Source organism: Coenobita brevimanus, chromosome 43, assembly GCF_032717465.1.
Source record: "Coenobita brevimanus isolate Jiangsu-jjx chromosome 43, ASM3271746v2, whole genome shotgun sequence".
Lineage (NCBI taxonomy): Eukaryota > Metazoa > Arthropoda > Malacostraca > Decapoda > Coenobitidae > Coenobita > Coenobita brevimanus.
In genome coordinates, this window is record NC_136996.1 from 7277501 (window position 1) to 7300068 (window position 22568).

At 42.9% G+C, this 22568-nt stretch overlaps 2 protein-coding genes across 4 annotated transcripts in view; one reads left to right on the forward strand and one right to left on the reverse strand.

Annotated features, from left to right (window-relative positions):
• The window catches only part of LOC145397815 (uncharacterized), a 103217-nt gene extending 87960 nt beyond the window's left edge, over positions 1-15257 (reverse strand). The window contains exon 1 of the mRNA XM_080270839.1: positions 13968-15257. Coding sequence (XP_080126965.1) covers positions 13968-15022 — 1055 coding nt within the window. The 5' untranslated portion in view covers positions 15023-15257. The remainder of the gene's footprint in view (positions 1-13967) is intronic.
• The window catches only part of LOC145397813 (uncharacterized), an 856770-nt gene that overhangs the window by 197394 nt on the left and 636808 nt on the right, over positions 1-22568 (forward strand). The window lies entirely within an intron of this gene.

Genomic DNA, 22568 nt, shown 5'->3' on the forward strand with positions numbered 1-22568 from the left:
GACACACACACAGACACACACACACACACACACACACACACACACACACACACACACACACACACTAATAATAATAATAATAATAATAATAATAATAATAATAATACACACCGCTCGCTGGTGCAGTGGTAACGTTCTCGCTTGCCAACTGGTGGACGGGAGTTCGCGCCCCGCTCAGGTTGCGAAGTTTCACTGACGAAGTGGGTGGTTACTGTCCCCCTTGAGCAAGGGGACGGGTGTGTGCGTGTGTGAAGGTCACAGCCTTGCCCTTAGATCGGACTATATGAGCTCTCAACTCCCTTCCGGGAGGGTAAAAGCTGACGATCACGACCATCAAGTGATCCTGACCGACCCGGTGAATTACACACACACACACACACACACACACTAATAATAATAATAATAATATGGTTCCTCAAGCGTTGTTGCGACCCACTAAACTGGTCACCACAGAGGTTTAGTTGGGGCCAGGGAAGTCTCGGGCGTTTAATTTGCTGTTCCTCACGAATAAGCTAGCGATTTAGGTCTGTTATGTCTTTATCTTTGGCTAATTCACGTCTTATTTTGTTAAAAGATTTACTGTAAATTTCCATCTGCAAGTAAACATACTGATTCTTATGTATTCATTAACTAGGTGATGATATGAGTTTATATTGGTAAAATACATGTCTGCCAAATGTTCGTCAAGAAAACGTATATGATTTTTAGTTGTCGTGTATATTTATTGTGTGGTTGTCAATGAATGAGGACAGTTTAAAATAGAGAAATGCTGAGTAGCTGTGTAATATGTTTTGACAGACGATATGTAAAGTTATGCTGGGAAGGAAAACACGTGCACTCCATTAAGTGGGTTGCTGGTCGAAAAGCTTGAGAACCAGAGTATCAGATGACAAACCAGGACCCTTCCCCTTGTACAGTCAGGGACAAAAATAGAGGTGAAATAGTAGGTAAAATCTTAGATCCGAGTGTACCAGCTTAAGAAGTGAATATCTTGTAAGGCTTAGTGAACACTTCGAGGAAAAGTCAACCCATCGAAGATAGCCTCTAGTCTGGTTCAGACAATGGTTCTGTCATTATATTCTGTTTACTTGACTAGGAGTGGTGGTAGGTGAGGGAGCCCATCATCCACTCACTGTTTCATCCTTCATATCGACCATTCTTTATTTGTGTTTGTCCTCCTCTCCTTCTGTCTCTCCCGTCCTTTCTGTCACTATTAATCACTCATCTTTCCAATTCAGGCGGCTTTACACTGAGTGACAAGTCAAATGGTTTCTTATAACTCAGGAAACCGATTACTTTGCTGGGTGGTAATCATACAGCCAAATAACGGGGTGATGTGCAGCCTACTATGGTGCCCCTGTTAACTGGGTATAGAGACGCAAATACGAGTACGGCATCCACCCTGGAACAAAACCTCCACACTACCCCGCTCCTCCCTGTGGCGAGGCGCCATCAGTCACGTGAGAATATTAGTTCACTGCACGGGATGACCCTTCAGGGGCCGTTGCTGTCCTGCGGTTGATGGGTCTGCTAGGTCAGACGGATTGGAGTGGCACAACAACAATAGCAGCTTAACTAGGCATAAAATTGCCATCTCAACTCCCTGAATACTATGCTGTAGCAAGAGATTAACTTCAGAACATGGTGTCAGTCACAGATAAATGCCATAGAGAGGGTACAGGGCCATAGTATATCTTATCTTGCCACAGAGCTGAGGGATATAAGTTACCAAAGGTCGAAAATCTTCGCCAAGTTAAGGTGGACGATCTACTGCTTTGCGTAATCTTGAGACAAAACTGGGAATATAGTTGATTCCCTCACTGTTCTAGGCTGGCGTGTTACGTGGAGGTTTGCGGTTCGCTAACTTAAAGTTTTAAATTCTATGGTCCTTTAACATTTTCAGCCTCTAGTGGCTCATTCGCAGTTGAATAAAACCATCTGGCATTATCTTAACAAAATCCTTGTTTTGTCCCGATCATAGGGGAGTTAATGACACCAGTAATGACACGCTTAAGCTCCAGTACTCCTCAGTAAAATAAAAGCGTCTGGGGTTAGCTGAAGTAAACTACCTGAGTCGTGGCCACCATAAGAGGGTTAAAAGACAGCAAGAAAACGTAACTAAATCTCAAGAGAGCGCAAAAAATTTTGTCCATAATAGCCTAATACACCTCATCATTTAGCTTGTAGTTGCGACAGGAAAACAGGCTTCAAAGTGTGTGAAGTGTGTTAGTTACTAGATAGGAGTGAAGGCGTTTTTCTTAGGTATAATATATTATTTATCATGGCCATTACAATTCTTAGCAGCTGCCTATCTACTTCGAATTCCCCCAAATAGTACTGATACCTTTAGTTAAAGTAGATATGTAACTGCTTCGAAACAGACGATAGTAATAAAAAGAAACTAAACAATAATTTATACCAGAGAGAGAGAGAGAGAGAGTGAGAGAGAGAAACGCTATACCATCAGTAATATCATCCTCATATCGACGCCCTGACCACATGAGGTTAGATTGAGGTTCATCAACTGAGCGAATGATAGGCGCCCCCATTTTCCATACCCAAATTTACTAATACCATATGTCCGAGCAGGGATGTGTATTGACCAGTGCCAACCCCGGGCCAGGTGCTGGGCGTGTCACAGCAGACCAGCCGCACCCTGATTTACGCCTCCCCCTGGGCCGAACAGGATGTAGTTGGGTCAGCTGGTGCCTCGTCCCATTACTGTTACCCCGACTCGTCCCATTACTGTTACCGCGACTGTTACTGTCTTTCTGCTGCGCTGCCTCCCTTACACCCCTCCCCCACCTCACCCTTTCCTTGACCCGATCCCTCCCCCAGTACACACACACACACACACACACACACACACACACACACACACACACACACACACACACACACACACACACACACACACACACACACACACACACACACACACACACACACACACACACACACACACACACACACACACACACACAGAATAGGGTTGCTTATAGACACACGTACACATACAAGGGACAGGATTGACTGGATTAAACACACACACACACACACACACACACACACACACACACACACACACACACACACACACACACACACACACACACACACATGTTAAGGGATGTTGCTCTGTTGGTCTGGTGTAAAGGAAAAGTTCTGTTGACGTCGTTATCAGTACACTGCCAGTAGTGCACCGAGCTGGCAAGTGTGTGTGTGTGTGTGTGTGTGTGTGTGTGTGTGTGTGTGTATGTGTTTGTGTGCGCGCGCGCGCATTTAAGTTTGCGTGGTTGTTGTGCTTGTGTGTGTGTGTGTGTGTGTGTGCGCGCGCGCTTTTGAGTTTGCGTGGTTGTTGTGCTTGTGTGTGTGTGTGTGTGTGTGTGTGTGTGTGTGTGTGCGTTGGTATAATGCATTTTGTGTGTGTTTTGTTTTTGTGTATGCTTGTGCGTTCGTTTGTGTGTATAATGTTTTGCTTTGTTTTTGCGTTGTTATGGCGTCTGTGCGCACCAGTCTGTGTGTGTGTGTGTGTGTGTGTGTGTGTGTGTGTGTGTGTGTGTGTGTGTGTGGTAGGTGGTATCTGTGTACGCGTCAGAGTTACACAACGTGGCCCTGATGGCACTCCGGTGTCATAATGCCAGTATATATTTTTAGGGAGGCGAGGTGAGGGAGAAGGGGAATAGGGGGCGAGGAGGAAAGGGGATAGCGGAGATGTGTGGGGAGGTGATGTATGAGGGAGGGGAGGAGGCTGAGGCAGAGAATATGATTATGAGGGAGGGAAAGGAGAGCAAAAGACTGGGGGAGAGATTAGGAGAAAGAGAAAGGAAACATTATAGGAAGGCAGGAGAAAGGATATATTAGAGTTAGGAGGCTGGGGGAGAATATTCGATTATGTAGGAGAGAGAGAGAGAAAGACAAAGGATAAGGAGAAATCTGGAGGAGAGGGAAAGAAACAGTGAAGGAGCCAAAGTAGATGGGGTATAATTATATCAGTGTTAGCAGACTGAGAGGGAGAGAATATAATTACAGAGGAGGAATAGAGAAGTCAGGAGGAAGGGGCAGGAAACTAATCAAGCAGGGTAGGTGGAAAGGATGTATACTAGTGTTATGATGCCAAAGGAGAGATTATGAATCTGGAGGAGGAAACGGAAGGGAAAAGACTGAGGAATATAGGAGGAAGGGGAGAGAAACACTAAAGGAGGGCAGAAAAAATAAGAATGTATAGCAGTGGTAGGAGACTGAGGGAGAGACTGTGATTATGGTGAACAGAAGGGAAGGGGAAGGACAGGACAAGTTTAGAAGAAGGGGAAGCATTCTGTTAAAGGCGAGCAGGAGGAACGGATATATGGCAGTGTTTCTTATCCTTTGGGCAATTATCCACAAATGGTTAATTTGGGTAGTCTGTTGTGAGTATTGGAAGGTTGTGTATATATGTGTTCGTATATATAAGTACTGTATACGGGATTTTCTTAACAACACCAGTGAAATTTATCTATGTAGAACGAGAGAGCTTAGACTTTATAAGTTTTGGAGCAATTAGAATGTAGCCTTCACTATCCCCTCGATTACGAAACGTGCTTCCTAAGATTAAAATAGTGTGGTGATTGCAAGAGCAAAGCGAAAGAGAAACGAGCAGAGAAAGAGAGACCTAAGATGGAAGTGAGTCGGGCAGATGGAGGTAACTTGTGTCAAGGGAGAGAGGGAGGGAAGAAGGAAAGAGAAAATAAGAGATTTAATAGAAAAGAGGGAATGATATCAGATGGAGCTGAATGATCGGTGAAGAAGGATGGGAAGAGCCTGGAAAAGAGGAAATAGAATCTAAAAAAAAAAAAAAAGTTAAATAGTGATGAATAAGGAAAGGAAGGAACGGAGAGGACTAGAGAGTTCAATAGGAGAGAAAGAGAGGAGAAACTATGTAAGAAAAAAAAAAGAAGAAATATTAAGATCTACAATTCAGGAAAGGGGAGGGAAGAGAGACTGAAAACAAAGGATCGAGGAATAGTTGTAAATACAATAAAAAGACAATTTAATGAGAAGCTGATGAGAAAAGAGAATGCTAAATGAGTGTGGAGAAAGGAAAGATGGCATCGAAAGTACTGGCTCTAAGCTATGACATATTAAAAAAATAAAAAGAATGAGAGTCAGTTTTCTCTTTTCTTTCTCCAATTGTTTTCCTTCATTAACTGAAATTTCTGGCCAAAGAAGAGTTATAGTATGTCCACTTTAACTTGGCCTAAAGTTGCCACTTCTCTACCTTGAACGCAGAGTTGTAGCAAGAGATTAACATTAGAAAACGGTGCTGGTCACGAAGGAGCGCCGTGGTAAAGGGAGGCGGTGGCTCAATCGGTAGAGAGGTGGCCTGCAGTCCTTACGGACCCAGGTTCGAATCCCGGCTGGGGCAGGGAACAGTTTAAGGATTTGAATTTCATTAAATCAGGCTTTACTGATCTACCAGAAGACCCGCCGACATGTCGTAAAAATACCCCCGCTAATACCAATACACCAGTCCTTTATGAGACAGCCCTAGCATGTATTCAATATGGACGGTGGGTGTTAGCGCTGAAGTGGTGACATGTAGAGGTGTATGGTATGTAGGAGGACTGCTGGGCCTTGATAGCAGGCTGTGAAGCCTATGCCCAGAGTCGGAGACATTAAAAAAAAAAAAAAAAAAAAAAAAAAAAAATGGTTGTGGAGTCGTAGTGCTGTCTTATTCTGAGCTGAGCTGTGGGAAATATACTGCAAAAGAGGACAAAATTTCCACCAGCTTAAAGTGGACGAACTATAGCAATGTGAAGTGTTGACGACGTTGCATAGGATTAAAGAAGGATATTCCAGAGGGGAGAGTGAAAAGATTAGAACAGCATTTTTTAGTCTCTAGATTTCCCTCCTAACCTCCCGACTTCATAGCCAGTCCCCATTTTCTTCCCCACCCTCCGACTTCTCCAATATCCAGCTTATTTATCCAATCACTCAGCTTCTTCCCCATAACGGCCGACTTCCCGACACCCATCTTCTTTCCTAACCACCCCGGCTTCTTCACCAGCCCTAAACTTATTTGCCAATCCTCAACTTCTTCCCAACCCTCCGACTTCTTCCCCTGTCCTCAACTTCTTTGCCAACTGTCAACTTTTACCCCAGCCTTCCGATTTTTCTCCCAGTGCCTGACTTTCCCCTCTGCCCCCGACTTCCTCAACCCCCCAACTTCTTCCCCACTTCCTTTAAACCTTCCTGACCCCACACACGGCCATAAAGTGTCACCCGCCTCACTGAGCGACACTTTACTTTCCTTCCACCATCAGGAGGAGGAGAGGGTAAGTTTAGGGGGACATTAAGCTCCTGCAGTTACTTGTAGGACGTAATATACGGGTCATTACAGCCCTCCCTTTCCCTGTCATCTTTGTTCTGCTCTTGTTAACTCACGCTACTTCTTTCATTATCTTCTCTCTTACTTTCTCAGATACATTAATTTGCAGATTTCTTTTTTCAATATAATCTGTCAACAAATTTCTCTGTTATTTTCTCTCTACTGTACATACATAAACAAAATTTTCTTTTCATATATTCTTTACTTATTTTTTCCCCTCAGATACAGACACTAATTGCAGGGTTCATTTTCCTTCAAAAATTCTTCGGTTATTAATTCTTTCATGGTTACATTACTTCCAGATCTGAACTGTTCTCTACAGATAGTATTTATAAATATTTTTCCATTCCCGGAGGTGTTTCTCACTGCTGTTTCCTCGTGAAGCTAAATTTACCCTTTGCTCTACCAGTCTTAATTATTCCTTTTGATGTGATTTACTTGTAGCGTAGGATTACGTTTTCATCTCGTAATATCTCCCTCTCATCATGCCTCTCTCTCTTATCACACTTGCACCGTACCATTCCACTCGTCTCTTACTAGTTCATGCATGTTCTGTCGTCCACGCATGCTTTGCTATCCATCCATCTTCTGACATTTTCACGTCTTTTTACCACCCCATTCATTCATTTTCACCGCATAAATACAGTTACATTGCATATATCCATTGTCACCTCATACATACTGTACATTTTCACCTCATAAATCCATTTTAACGCAATACATCCATTGTCACCTCATAAATTCTTTCTATCCTCATGCATCCATTTTCACCTCATTCATCCAGTTTAAGTCCATACATTCATTTTCACCCCATAAATCCATTTTCACCTCATCAGTCCATTTTAACCCCATAAAATTCATTTTCACCATATACATCTGTTTACAGCACACATATCCATTGTTACCCCGCACAATCTCTGCTGCTTCGCACATCCTCAGGCTTTTCACACATCCGTGCCATCTCACACGTCCTTTCCCCGAACATATTTCCGTTAGCAACGCACACACCAACCGCTACCCCACACATCTTCTATTGCTCCTCACATCCTTTACTACACCACACATCCTTTGCTATCATACACATCCTCTGCCACCACAAACATCCTCTGCCATCCTACACATCCTATCGCTGCAAAGGTCACGTTCTTCTGATAATGTGTGGTTGTGGCAGGGAGCATCAAACGTCCCTCTGTTCTGGCGAGGAAGGGAGCGGTGAGGGTGGAGAGGGAGGGGACACAACAGCTCAGTGATAATGCCATGATGAGTTTGGGGAGGAGAGAAACAGGGGGGAATAATAGAAGGGGAGTGTGAGGAAGAAAGGGGGAAGAGGGAAGGGAGAGTAAGAGGAAGTGTGGGAGAAGACTGTAAGAAGGGAGAAGAAAGGAAAAGTGAGAGGAAACGAGGGAGAAAGGGGGAAGAGGAGAATGAGACTGAGAGGGAGTGAGTCAGAAAGAGAAAAGGGAAAGAACTGAGGGGAAGCGAGAGAGATAAAGGGAAGAAGGGAGGCAGAATGAAAAGAGGGGGAAGAAGGTAGGGAGAGCGGGAGGAAGTGAGGGAGAGTTAGGGAATGGAAAAGAGGGAAAGCAGAAAGAAGAGAGGGGAGTAGTGGCGGGGAGAGAGGGAAGAGAAGGGGACAAAGGTGTGCGAGAGAAGTTTTACGGAGAGAGGGGAGGCGATAGGAGGAGGAAGTGTAAAGAAGGAACAAGAGGCAGAGACGCAGAGAGAAATTATGCTGAGAAAGAGAAGAGAAAATTATGGATTATGATAAGATAACTTTACAACAATAAAACATAAACATTGTCTTTGTGCAATACTGAATAAAGTTTTTTGGTTCCATCAAAACATAAACTGCTAAGGAGTTAAGCAGATGAGTGGATGGATGAGCCGGGTGAACTGAAGATCTGGCGAGAAGAATCCAACGAACTGAGCATTCATCTTGCTACATTAAAGCCTGTTTGTGTTTAGATAAGACAGACTACGTGCTGGCTGCGAGGATTGGCTGTGGCATAACTAGAGCGCAGATATATGTGTTGTTAGTAGCTCAGCCAGGCATATCCAGGGTGTGTGGATCAGGGGAGGAAGGGGCTCGGAGGCACGGGACAAGGGGTGTGTTGAGAGGGAGTGGTTCGTGGCACACAGTCGGCCTCTCTCTCTCTCTCTCTCTCTCTCTCTCTCTCTCTCTCTCTCTCTCTCCGTCATCTCGTTTCTTCTCCTTTCACTATCCCTTTTGCTCTCTCCACCCCTCGCATGCCCCCCTTCACGGTTACTGGTTAGACACACACACACACACACACACACACACACACACACACACACACACACACACACACACACACACACACAATTTTCCCCTCCCCTCGCACTCGACGTTCTTGCACTTTTCTACCCCCGTCTCACTCGCGCCCTGCACGTGCTCACACTCCCCCTCACTCCAACAACACCAACACTCATTACTGTAAGCCCCAGTGCCCAGCAATGGCTATAAATAGGAATGTCTTACTGCAAGAACACTGGCCAAGGAAAATAAACACGACGTTAATAAAAACACGTAAAAAAAAAGACTGCTTCCGGGCTGATATCATGCGTAAATTGCAGGTGCCAGTCGCATTAACACATGTCATTAAATTGCTCCTGATACGATAAAACTGCTGACAAAATCAGTGTCGAATATTTCTGATATGTAATTTCTTCCCGGCAGTTACAGAAATATACCCTAATGATTATATTTGGACTGAATGTATAGTTGTTAGATAAGTAAATTAAAATAACTCTTATTAGCAATAAATTAGATATAGAGTTAAGCTACTTATCAGTTAACATTCACTGGATATTGTAGTTAATCTCTTTGCTGCCAGAGGTTTCTTCTAAACTGAGCGAGATAAAAGCGTCCACCGTTAAGTCTGAACATGGGACTGAGAGCTGCTCGCGAAGTACCTCAGCTATGAAAGTCTCCGGTAAGCTCATGGTGCATTTCATTTAACAGATTTAGAAAGAACAAATGTTTGTTATGGTTTTACACGCTCTGATTGACTTGACTCGGCTCGAATCGCATCGTCTTGGCCTTTACTACCAATATGCAAATTTTGAGAATGACAGGTCAACTGGAAGTGTATGTTTTTTTTTTTTTTTTTTTTTGTGCTAAAAAATTTACTTTTCGTATCTCTAATGGAAACGGTGACCAGATTATGGTGGATTGCTAGCGGTGGCCAGAAAAAAATGAAAATGACATAGTGGTACTGAATGTATAAAATTTTCTATCTGTTGAAATGCTAAACACACTAATAGCCGGAATAACTTTAGCATTATGTTGCAGCTAACGCCAGACGATTTCATTAATCTGAAAATGAGTATAGAAGCTTGAGAGTGTTTAATACTGACACTGTTAACTCTGTTGTGGTGAGGACAGCTCTAGTAATGTATTCCATTTTAGTCAGGAGATTCAGCCAAGTGTGAGCTGTAGGTGACAGTATTAACGTTCTTATTAAATTGTCTATAATTAGTTGTCGCGTAATCTGTTTTTCCACTATATTTTTGTCTGTAATTAGTTGTCTCGTAATCTGTTTTTCCACTATATTTTTGTTTTCTTATTAATGTAGAAAGTAAATGCAGTTCGGAAGTTATTTGGAGTTACGTGTTTTTGCTTCTACATAATTAGTCTTTGAAGACTATTGTTTTTGCTGGTAGTATTATTATTCTCGCCTCAGAGTCTCACAACAACTCCAGGAGAACCGGAGACTGCGCAAGGAATCTGAAGGGCCCAGGTCATGTGTCTTGGCATGGGCCATTGTTGATAGAAAAAATTCCAAATCTCCCCAATGGGGCCGAGGTCATTGTAAGAAATAGTAGCAGACACATGCGTTCTTCGACACCTTTGTGAAATTCCTTGTTGATGTTAAACAAGAAGTTACCTTAGGGTCTTCAGATTTTGTTTATATTTCACATACTCAGGACACGGCGTAGCTTCCTTACTGTGGCTGCTCGGTAAAGGTATCGCGGCAAAGTTTGCTTATTGTGGTTGCACAGGAATGGTACATAACTAATTTTAATATTGCGGCCTCACAGTCTTCCTACGATTCCAGGAGAAACTGCGCAAGGAATCTGAAGGGCTCAGGTTATGTCTCCTGGCCATTGTTGATATAAAAAAAAAAAAAAAAAAATCCCGCCAGTGGAATCAAGGTCACTAAGAAACAGTAGGTGGAGACTATTGAGTGTCCGTAGCACAGTTACAGAGTGGTAGTTATCTTTATTTTAATAATCGGTAAAATAGCGATCTTTAAAGTCTATATCAGTCTTGTCCCCGTGAACGTGATAACAGGAGAAAGTTTTTCTGCTAACGAGTGTAACCAGATACCGAGACTCATTTGCTCATATGCTAGGAAAACATGTGAACTGCCATCAGGGGTGTAGGTTCTGTACTTTCACCCTGTCTCTTCATCTTGAATTCTGAGTTGTAACAATAGATTAACATTAGAATATTTTGTTATTCACCAAGAAGTGAGAAGGAAATGATGTAGATTCGCAGGGCAGTCTTTTTCTGCCATTGAGTTGTGTGGAATAAGCTGCAATGGGACGCAAATCTGGGTCATGTTAGGGTGTATAATGTAAGACGGGGCTGGTTTTTCTGTGTATGAAGTGCTAGGCAGTAATGAATGAAGTGTTGGGTTTTTATGTATGAAATGATAGGATGTAATATATGACGTGTTGTCGAGCCGAAGGAATTAGATATAGCCATCACAACCCTTCATTGCTAAGGTGGTTCCCTGAGCCTAATTAAACTGTCTGATAGCAACAAGATTATAATAGAAATTACGTCCCTGAGCTGAAGAGTTAATAATTATGCCTCTTCTACTAATGACATGAATTTAATGAATATGGTGGGTTTTTATATATATATATATATATATATATATATATATATATATATATATATATATATATATATATATATATATATATATAAAGTGAGTTTTACGCCAGTTACCCCATTTTTTGGATAAGGGCTAAGGCGTTGCCTCTGGGTAGAGGACTTTGGTTTGGAGCGTGTAGCATTTTATAACCGGATGCCCTTCCTGATGTCTACCAATGACCCTTGGGTGGATTCGATCCTCCGACCCTTCGGTCAGAGCGGAGCGCTATATATATATATATATATATATATATATATATATATATATATATATATATATATATATATATAATGTTTCTTCTGCAGATGATTTTATTCAACCCATTAGCTATAGAAAATTGTCTTTAGCTAGCAAAAAGTAGGTAGAGAATACGTCATCGAAGTGAAATGGTCGTCAGCCCTTACACTACCAGAAGAGTCCCCTGGAATGAGTAGACCTGTCTGGAGGTTGCAAGAAGAAAGCGGAAAATACGTGATCAGAGTGAAATGGTTCACTGATACCAGTGGTCTGCCGAGACATGTATCAGGTCATTTCGTCACAGTAAAGAAACAAAGAAACAAACAAATAAATAAATAAAGTGCATTGGTGTATGGGCTGACATCAGATGGAAGTTTCACTTTGAAGCTGTTGCCGAATAATATAGTTTTCAAGAGATGGTTCTGCAATGTTGCCTGGTTGCGTTTCGTGGGTTTCCTAAAAAATGAATTTTACTACTGAAATCACGGAAAGTTTTATGTCTTACACATCATTATCACCATCATCATCATCATCATCATCGTGAAGTTTTTTTCCTCCAGCGGGAGTGAGGTGGGATCCAGAAACAAGGAAAAAGAAAGTACCGTACGAAAGTGAGAGAGCTATTAACGACATACTCAGCAAAGTGAGCATGACGTTCACTGACATATCACTCAGCTATGTTGTTGTTATTACTGTACATTTATAATTTTCCATCGACACCGCATAAAAGTGAAAAAAGATGGAAGATAAAGAGGATATACTTTTCTAATGTTTTCTCATTAACATATAAATTTATATTGTTTTATCCAAGGTTTAGATAAAGCATTATTTACTTCTGCACGACGCTGATTTCTTGTTAGTTTTGTTTAGAAGCCTGTGGGTACTTATCATTATATTAGTCCTTTGGTGGTGGCGACTTTTGACCGTGTACTAAATGTCATAGGAGGCTTCATACGACCTCTTTCATAACGATTTATTTACATATTACCCCTTAATGTTCTCTTATGTGTTGCTTATTTTTCATCATCAATATAGTTTTCGTCAGTAACGTACAAAAAAATATTGAGATATGACAGAATAAATAACTTTGGAATAAGTGTTACGAATGCTCCCAGGTGAACGAGAATCAGACCTTTTATGTAAGCTGAATAAAATCGTCCGTCGTAAGATGAAATTGTATACCAAGTTCTATCATCTCGGCCAGCGTGTTAGTTTTGATAGGTTTTCACACTTTTGGTGCTTCCCCTGAGCATGGTAGCATCGTCTGACGGTAGCCGAAATAAAGGGCAAAGTAGTATATTGCTGCCAGGGAGTTGAGAGTGTCCAGGGTCTTCAGAAACAACTACTAAGACAAAGACAAATACCACAGGAGTGAGAGGGATGGGATGTCAGAGGGAAGGAGAGGGAGGGGATGCCAAATGGAGTAAAAGAGAGAGAAAGAGGGAGGTGAGACATAGGGAATGCCGGAGGGTGGAGTGAGAGGAAGGATGAGAGGGACAGCAAGGGGTTGGAGATAGAGGAAGAATGATGATGGTTTCATGGCCAGCATTCCCCCTTTATCTCCAACCCCCTGCTGTCCCTCTCACCCCTACCTCTCACTCTCTGGCATTCTCTTTGTCTCACCTCCCCTTCCCACTCTCTTTTACTCCTTCTGGCTTCCTCTTCCTCTCCCTCCCTCTGATGTCCCATCTCTCTCACTCCCTCTCTTTGGTATTTTCACCCTCAGTCTTACTCTCGCCTTCGTTTTCGTCCTCTTTCTGGTATCCCATCTCTCACCCTCGCCTACCTCTCATTCCCCACTTTTTCCCACTCCACCCCTCTTGCATCCCTTCGCTCTCCATCCTCTTGTCTGGCTTCTCCTCAGACTCCTCCCTCCCCTCTGGATTTACCTTTCATCCTCCTTCTCTCCCTCTTTCCCCCTCACCCTCCCTCTTCTCTCCCCTCACCCTTCTTCTTGTATCCCCTTACCATTCCCTTTTCTGGCTTTCCGTGTCGCCTTCTCTTTTGTTTCCCCTGTCATTCCCTCCCCTCTCACCTCCCTCTTCTTCCCCTTATCCTTGCTCCTTCCTCTCATTCTATCCCCTTTGACTTCCCCTCTTATTCTTGTTTCTTCTCATCCTTCCTCTCTCTTACATCCCTTCCTCTTATATTCCTCTCACTCTTCTTCCTTCTTGCCTTCTTGCTTTGGGCCTCGTTGTGTTCCTTATTATTTATTATAGAGCAATTACTGCCATATTTGCGTTGCGATTTAGTTCCCTAATACACTAGTGCACATTAATATTCTCTTTCATGCTATTTAATTATTTTTCTTTTTTCAAATCTTGGCATAGTTTACGTTCATCACATACTAGAGGATATTAATGTGTAGCGTGCAAAACAAATCGCTGAGGGCTAAGTGTTAGGAAAGCTCCAAATCCAACCAGACTACTATCTTTAATATCATAGCAACCACTTACCCCAACATAGCAATTCCGGCGATGGCCACGGTAACGAGCAGGATCCGTTGATTGAGCACCACGTCGCCCTTGATCTCTTGGACGGTGTTGCCCAGTTCATCCAGGTCCTGAGACACCTTGGAGGCCATGGTCTTTTTCTCCTTGGGTACCTCGAGCACCGGCTGGATCCTGGGCACTTCCACATCACGAGAGGAGGCTCGGGGAGTGTACGGCTCGGCGGTGGTGGGGAAGGGCTGGCGACGTGTAGGGGGTTGCAATGCCGTCACTGCTGGACTGGCTGCCACGGCTTCTTGTCTCGGCAGCAATGTCTCGTCTTGTATCACTGCTTCGACCTCCTCCTCCTCCTCCTCCTCCTCCTCCTCCTGTTGCGTGGGCTGCACTGGTGGCGATTCGGTGGTAGTTGTGGTTGTGGTTGTAGTGGTAGTTGTGGTTGTGGTGGAGGTGGGTTCAGGAGTATGGTGTGGTGAGAACCCTGCCCCTGCTACCATCACAGACGGAGCTTCGGACGTCACAACCTCTTCTTCGTCAGCGTGTCTCCCTCTGTTCTTCCTCTGCTTGCGGTTTTTCCTATTCCTCCTCCTCTCTGACCTCTTCCTGTGCTCCGGCTCTTCATTCTCCTCCTCAGTCACCACTGGCTGTTGCTCCTCCACCACTGGCTCCTCCACCTCGCCTGCCAATTCCTCTTCTTCCTCAGTGTCGTAGAAGTAGGCGTCTCCGATAGTGTCAAGAATAAATGTGGTAAGAGTCTCTTCTTCCACACACTTGAAATTCTTCTTGTTATGCTTGTGACACAAACACAGGTCGTTACACCACTCAACTCTTTGGTCCAGTTGCCACCCAGCTGTCTCCAGCCTGCTTGCCGTCTTGGAGGACACTTTTATCAGTTCGTATATCTGGTCTGTGGTGAAGCACTTTACAGAGCTGGAGGTTCTGACTTCACACATACACCGGGGGCTGCACCAGTACAGTCCTCCCATCACCCTTTGGTTGGCCTCAGCAAACACACCCACCACACACCACGCCACCAGCACCTGCAGAGTCTCCCACATCTTCATCTTGAAAGTGTTAGACAATCACACTATGATTAAATTCTCTTCTAAAACATTACGCGTTCGCTAACTAAGTGTAAGCACATGTCAGTCCGCTCAGGTACGTGGGTGTGTGTGAAGAAGGTGCGTGAGTGTGTAAGAAGAGAGCGTGAGTACCAGAGTGTGTATGGAGGGTGCGTGAGTATGAGTAGGGTGCGAGAGTGTGAGGGTGTGTGGGAGCGTCACAGATCCTGGGCACGAGGGTTGGTGGCTGGCGCGCTACTGGGCCAGGGTAGGAACTCGACTGGGTGCTCGACCCTCCCTACTCCATACGTCACCACCCTCCCCACAAGGTCAGGGGCGCATCGGTAACCACGCTTGCATCACCACCGGTCTTCACTTTCTGTTCCACCTTTCGTGACAAGAACACAACGGCTTTTGATCTGGAAAGTAGAGATTTAGCCATCCACCCATCTGTCACTCAGTCTTTTATTGCCGTATCGAGAGCGTAGGAGCCGAGGATAGGCCACTCCGTCCATTCATTCACTCTTCCCTTACCTGTCTGGATGTAAAGTAACTAACAGTTGTTTTTCGAATACTGTACCAAGTTCTTTGAATAAGTGACGATGAGGGCACATGAAAAAGAGAAAAACTTAATGGCGATCAAAACGAATTAACCAAAGGATGAGGTCTTAGTTTCTTGCTTTTCACCAGAGCCAAGCAAAGGTGGAGAAAAATCCTGTACGAATCAGAGAAATGAATAACAAGACACAACCAAATGAGGGAAAACTGATATCTTTAATTCAGTATATTTATTTAACTATCATCATCTATTTGTCCATCATCTGTCAATCTGTGTATCTGTATCTATCTATCTATCTATCTGTCTGTCTGTCCGTCTATCCGTTTCTGTCTGTCCGTCTGATTGTCTGTCTGTCTGTCTATATTTCTATCTCCATTAATCAGTCCAATTATCTATCTATCTATCTATCTATCAATTTTTCTATCTGTGACAGGATAGCAGAGTGTGTGCTTAGCTGGAATACTATTATGGAGTGAATAGATATACAAAGAATGGTGAAAAAGGTGATGTGAGTGTGAAGGTGGAAAGAAGCATGCATGTCCAAGTAGGTGGATGGCTATGGTAATGGAATGTTTGAGAAACCGAGGACTGGAAAGTGATGAGGCTTGGGTATTGGCAGGGGATCGAGTGCGTGGATGAACTGTGTATGGATGAGCACATGACAATGGACAGGCACTTCTTTTTTTGACAGTCGACGGCCTGACTTTATGGCAAGCAAATGTTGAGCTTATCAACAAAAAAAAGTGCAGATGCTTAGACCTGTGAAAAGCCAGGATTCTGGGGGTCTTGAAAGCTGAATAAGGTTAATTGTGCATAAAAAAAAATGTCCTATGGATGATGTTAAACTTGAATATTCATTTGTGTTAACTCCTTCACTCCAGTGACCTATTTTTTACTTTTCACAAAGGGACTTTTCCCTGTTTCTTTTTGGTGTTAATGTCCTTGTTCTTTCTACCCACTCTCGTTCCCACGCCCTCTTGACCGTATTTCTGGACCAGTGGGTCTGAAGCTTAGAATGCATTTGTCTAGGCATGGTATCGGGACATCTTCCTCTAATGTTTATTTAGACCTATTAAATGGCTATATGGCTCCAAAATAGTAAAGAGAGCGGCAGAGAACCACCAAAATGCTGATACGGACTCACCAGACGCCAAAACAACCATCCCAATAAAGGCATTCGTTTTGTTTTTCTTCCAGTGTGGTTACGGTACGAAACGTCGATTAGAAAGCGATCCTGAGATAAAAAATCATCTCGTGATTAACCTACAACGAGGTGCTGGAGAGGGACGTCCTCATGTGGTGATACTGATAAGACCGAGTGGTGGAGCTGCCTCGTTATACAAACGTAAAACAATCCTCTCCCTGTCATCCGAAAGGAGGATAGTGGACTGGGGAAAAAAGGTAGCTTAGGCCTACTGACCACCGGGTTCACATTCAAAGGTGCCGGAGGTTGCAGCTACTACCACTGTTCCAGCACTATTTCGGATAAAAAGTTTTGAGATTTTCATGCATTTGCTTTGAGCTCTTGCCCCTGTGTTTTTTTTTTTTTCTTGCTTCATCCGGCTTAACTTTAGAGACACCTCTAACCGGGCAGGGTTTAATGAAGGCTATATCTGACTTCTCTAGTTCGGAAAGTCTTTCCAAAGCTGAATGAAAGTCTTGATTATAGCAATAAAAATATAAATATGCTTACTTGTCACTGAACAATCCTGTTATAGTAATCTGGTCACTCGTCACTTAGCAGTCCTGTTTTAGTAATCTGGTCACTTGTCACTTAGCAGTCCTGTTTTAGTGTTTACAACATTTATAAATTCTCTAGCGGTTAGAACGTCCTAGTTGGAATAATCGCCTTAGTTTGATTAGATCCCCAAGGATTAACTGGAGGCATTTCAATAGTATTATAACACCAAAGGAAGTCGGCTGATGATCTGTCCTTAAATGTACAGGTTACCGTAGCACAACCTATAAGACACTACACTTTGGAGGGAGTAAATATGAGTTTTTTTTGTTTTTTTTATCACACCATAAAACACTTTCCCAACCTGGAATATTTATTTGAAGTCCTGAAGGCCAACAGCAACATTCCTTTCCTTCACGTCTCTATTCTATGTCCCCCCCCCCTTTCCCCCCTCCTCTCTCTCCCTCCCTCCCTCTCTCTCTCTGTCTCTGTCTCTCTCTCTCTCTCTCTCTCTCTCTCTCTCTCTCTCTCTCTCTCTCTCTCTCTCTCTCTCTCTCTCTCTCTCGTCCTCACCACCCCAGAGAGGCATGTTCGTCGTTAGCCAATTGGTTTGTGATCCCGCCTAATAGAGCTGTCATATCAGAAACGAGCAGCGGGCAGGATGGGAGCTGGTCCTGTCTCTACCAACAGTTTATCGCTGTCCAAAAATTAAGACAGCCTCGTCCTCTCCCTTTCGGATTATTCAGATTTGATGCGTTTATGTGGAGCGTTTGTTTTGCTTTGATTGCGAGGAGAGTTGATTTTAGGGTGTCCGAAAATCAAATCAGCTTCGTCTTTGTCCCTTCAGATTATTAAGGAGAGTTAAATCTGATGCTTTTATTTTGATCTGGGTGTGAGGAGAGTTGGTTACAGTATGGGGTGTTCAAAATATATGGCAGCCTCGTCCTCACCCTTCTGGCTTACTGGGGAGACTTAGCTTGAAGTGGTTCTGAGGATGTATTGATGGGAAGAGTTAGCTTTTACATGCTTATGATGCAAGTTTGCATTGATTTAATTATAACGAAAGATGGTTTTGACGTGTCTATATGGAGATTAAATTTTGACATGTTTTTGGGAAGAGTTACTTTAATGTCTTCATAATTTGTTTTTTTTTTTGTTCTGAATATGAGAAGAGTTGCTTTTAGGATGTTAAGAAATTATGCAAACCTCTTCCTTACCCTTGTCCGTTTACTGAGAGGAGCTACTTTTGATGTGTATTAAACGTCAGAGACAGACCATGAGGGAGATGAAATTAATCTGAGCGCCGCGTGGCACTAATTAGCAGAGGGAGGAGATAGGAGATCTGGCAGTAAATGTCTGGGGGTGAGAGGGTGGTTATTGATGGTCTCCTGTGTTCGCTAAGGCAGGCCTCAGAACATTGAGAGTTTGATGTAAGTTTGCCGTAATGTTACTCAAATAACACTAGAGAGAGTTGAGAGGCAAATGTATGCAGTACATGTCCCTTTAATCATCAAAGGGAAATTATTGCAGTGAGTACTATTTATTTGTTTGTATATATATCTGGATTTAGCCAAGTTAGGTAACCTCATAGTGCTTCCTGCTGTCTGCAAGATCCTTCTGAATCACAGATTAAATTGATGTTATTGATGTTTAAATTCATGTTGAAGTAGAGTAATTCCAGGCAAGAGTGATTTATAGTGGATGCCATAATGTTTATGGCCTTGTTCTGCCAGAAACCAGTCTTACGGTAAGGGTAGAGTAATGGCTAGTTTTCTTTTATTAGTCTTATTAGTATCACTGCATATCATTTTCACCGATGTGAAGAAGGTCACTTCTGGTATTTTTTAAAGAAAATATTTTCATGTAATTATAAAAAATGTAATTTCTCATCATATTTATTAATTTACATTTACATATGGAGAGAACAGGGAATGGATTAACTAGGCAAACGAGAGATTAGTCCTGGCATGACGTAGATTTGTTGTAGTATTTTGCCCATTCAAAATATGGGGAGAACTAGAGTAGCAAGTTAACTCATTTGGTCCTTTCCAAACTGGACTGTGAGAAATAAGCGTAGGTCAAGTAAGAAGTTCAAGTGAGGAAACTGATTAGATCTGAAGGTTTCTTCTTTATATATCATGTGGCACAATGCGGGGATCAACAATCTTTCCAGTTTTGTCCGAAGATTATTGAGTATCCGTAAAGTACAACGATAATCTCAACTGTATTAACCCCGAGTCTAATTTTTGACTATTTTGCGATGTGTTCACCAGACGTTTGGAGGGTAATTTCCTGAGAGCATTACTTTTAATTAGAAATATAGAAAATAATGTAGCAAGATAAGCCAGGCAGTACCACATGAAGCGTCCTAGGATGTGGGAGACTTGTGAAGTGTGTCGGTCTCCACAGTTCCCAAAACACACACACACACACACCTTCCTTCCTTCCTCCCCTTTCCCTCCCAACACACAAGTCCTCGGTCTCCTCACAAGCCTGCCAATAAAGATAAGTAGGCACTCGCTCAGGTCGCCTTACACTGCCCCCCGCCCCATAACCTCGCCCCTAAATCACCGCAGAGTGACAAGTAAATAGAGACCCAACCCCTTCACCGTCCTGCGGGAAACTGGAGGCTCTTTTGGGGAGGGTGATGCTGTTTATGGCCCTTGTTATTTGACGTGATTTGAGGGGCGGTAATTGAGAGATGTGGTTTTCTTCCTTGTTAGTTTTCTCCTGTCCCTCTCTCTCTCTCTCTCTCTCTCTCTCTCTCTCTCTCTCTCTCGGTCAAATGGCTCCACCGATCATCACAACAGTATTAACCTGTATATAGACATACATAAAAAAATATATATATAGAATGGGAGAAAAAAAATAAAGCTAGATTACGATTTTCATTACCTCCACTCCAAAGACAATCGACAGTGTGGCCTGATGGTTCTGAACTGAGAGAAACTTCAGACTTACGTTAACTGATAACCATCCTCACAGCTGTATAAAATAAACTCCAGTCTTATGAGGTCTGGATTAACCACATCTTCTAGTCCCTCATTGTCTCATTAACCTCTTCAGTTCGATGACTGTTTAATTCAGGGTTTCTCCAGACAACCTTATTTAGCGTAGATTTTTTTTTTTTTTTTTTTTTTTTTGGACTGGAAGGGTTAAATAAAAGCTTTAGTATCCCTATTGATAATATTTTAGTAATTTCCTCTGTTGAAATAAAAAAAATATTAGCATTATCTCAAAAATGAAATGGAAAATACGGCATCGGAGCGAAAAGATTTGGAGAACTGGAGGTGGCCTGGCAATATGGAACAAATGAAGAGATACTGAGTAGGGAAATGCGTGAGAGTTGGTTGCTTGGAATGTGACGAGCTAGACCCCCAATGAAGTAGAGGAACAGGCTAAAGTAATGTGAGGGAGGATGGTGTGTTGTGGGATGTGGGATCGATAGTGATTTTATTCTTAAAGCACTGGACAGGAGATAGGCTAGGAAGCTTGTCTCCGTGGCCGAGTATTTCACCAGCGACACACCTATGTAACCTGACACTTGGGCACTTATACTCACTGGCATTTTTATGATGGGCAAGGGATCTCATATTCAGATCTGGTAATACACCCTTTTCAATTTAACTTGGCCTAAAACTATCGCCTTTCCATCTTGATTACTACATTATGTCAAAGATATAATGTAGTAATCATGACTACATAATATCTTTGTATGATGCTAGTCACAGAGAATCGCTATGGATAGGAAAATGAGCCAAAGCATAATTGTCTTATTCTGCCACTGAGCTTCGTGACACAAACTGCTAAAGGGACGAGAATTTGGGTCAGGTTAAGGCGATGGAATTGTATTGAGGGTGTTTTTATGACGTATCAACAGAAATTTGTGAAAGAGAAGTGAACATGGAAATATCGAAATAATATCCAAACTGTTCTCGGTAATATTCGGTTCGAGCCTGCGACCACAGTCTTCAATAAACTGCTTTGTCCATTCACCCATAGTATAATGTTTGAATATACTTTTTTTGAGGCCATCATAATCGAAGAATGCAGCGTCAGGTAATAGCCTATGCGACCGATAATTATGCCGGTAATGAGTCGCTTTATAACGGTGATGATGTATAAATTCGTTAGTATCGAAAATGAGGCTATTATGGAGCCGGGCTAAATTCGCAGCAACACATTTAACGAAGGTAAGGGAGAAGAAATGTGAAAACTATTATCCCCGGACCCTTGGCGCTCATGGCTCGGGTCTCCTTAATTGGCCCCAGAGATTAGAGTTTTTTGTCCCGCAAAGTATTTGATTAATTGAATTGGCTTCATCAGGGCAGACGCCATTTGCTGGATTTGGTAGAGGGGGGAGGAGGGACGGCGATGGAGGGGTGAGGGGGGAGAATGAACCAGCTGATGGTCCGGACAGCTCTAGTATTCTATTCTCTCTTTCGTTCAGCGATTATATTTCGTTGAGTGAGTCGTAGGAGTTGATTTTATTACTGATACTATTGACCCCTTCGGCTTCGAGATAACTGTTAATAGTTTGATGCAGCTGACGCCTAACAATAATATTTATTTGAGAGCTGCAGGAGCCAGAGAGATTTGATGTGTAACGATATAAGTGATAAGCATAGATAAGATAGAACGTTAATTAAAAACATAGGGAACGCCACGCTGTTGCAACGCATCATCTGACCAAGCTCATACCCCTCACCTACCTGTACACCTAACCAAGGGCATAACGACCCCCCCCCCCCGTATAACAGAGAGACATTAAAACTTTAAAAATTCAGTAATTAATCCATGGTAAATATAACCTAGTCCCATCAGATTCTTTGCACAAGGTGCATTGAAATCGCTGAGATTTTTTTTTTTTTCAACTTAGGTGGAGGTGCTCACCATCCACTCACTCGATGTAGCTCTGCTTTCGGGTGCCTACTGTTTTCTTCCTTCCTTCTTTCCATCATTCCTCTTCTGCTCTCTCCTTCATTCTTTCCTCTTCACAGAGTGACAAGCCAAATGGTTTCCTATACACCAGCAACTATATACTGCGCTGGGTGGTAACCATAAAACCAAATTATTGCGCCTGGAGGTTTAATGGGCAATTAAGGCGCTCCAATCGGATTGAGCCGGTGCAGGTTTACACCCAAGGGATAGTTGGGGTTTATTGCTCACGTAACGCCACTCAGGGATGAGTGAGGCTAGTCACTTTCATCTTAAATGTAAGGGCCAACTTGCCTAGCTCCGGGCTCCTACGCTCCTCATAGGGCAACATTGGATTAGATGATGAATGAATGAATGAATGAATCATTACCTAA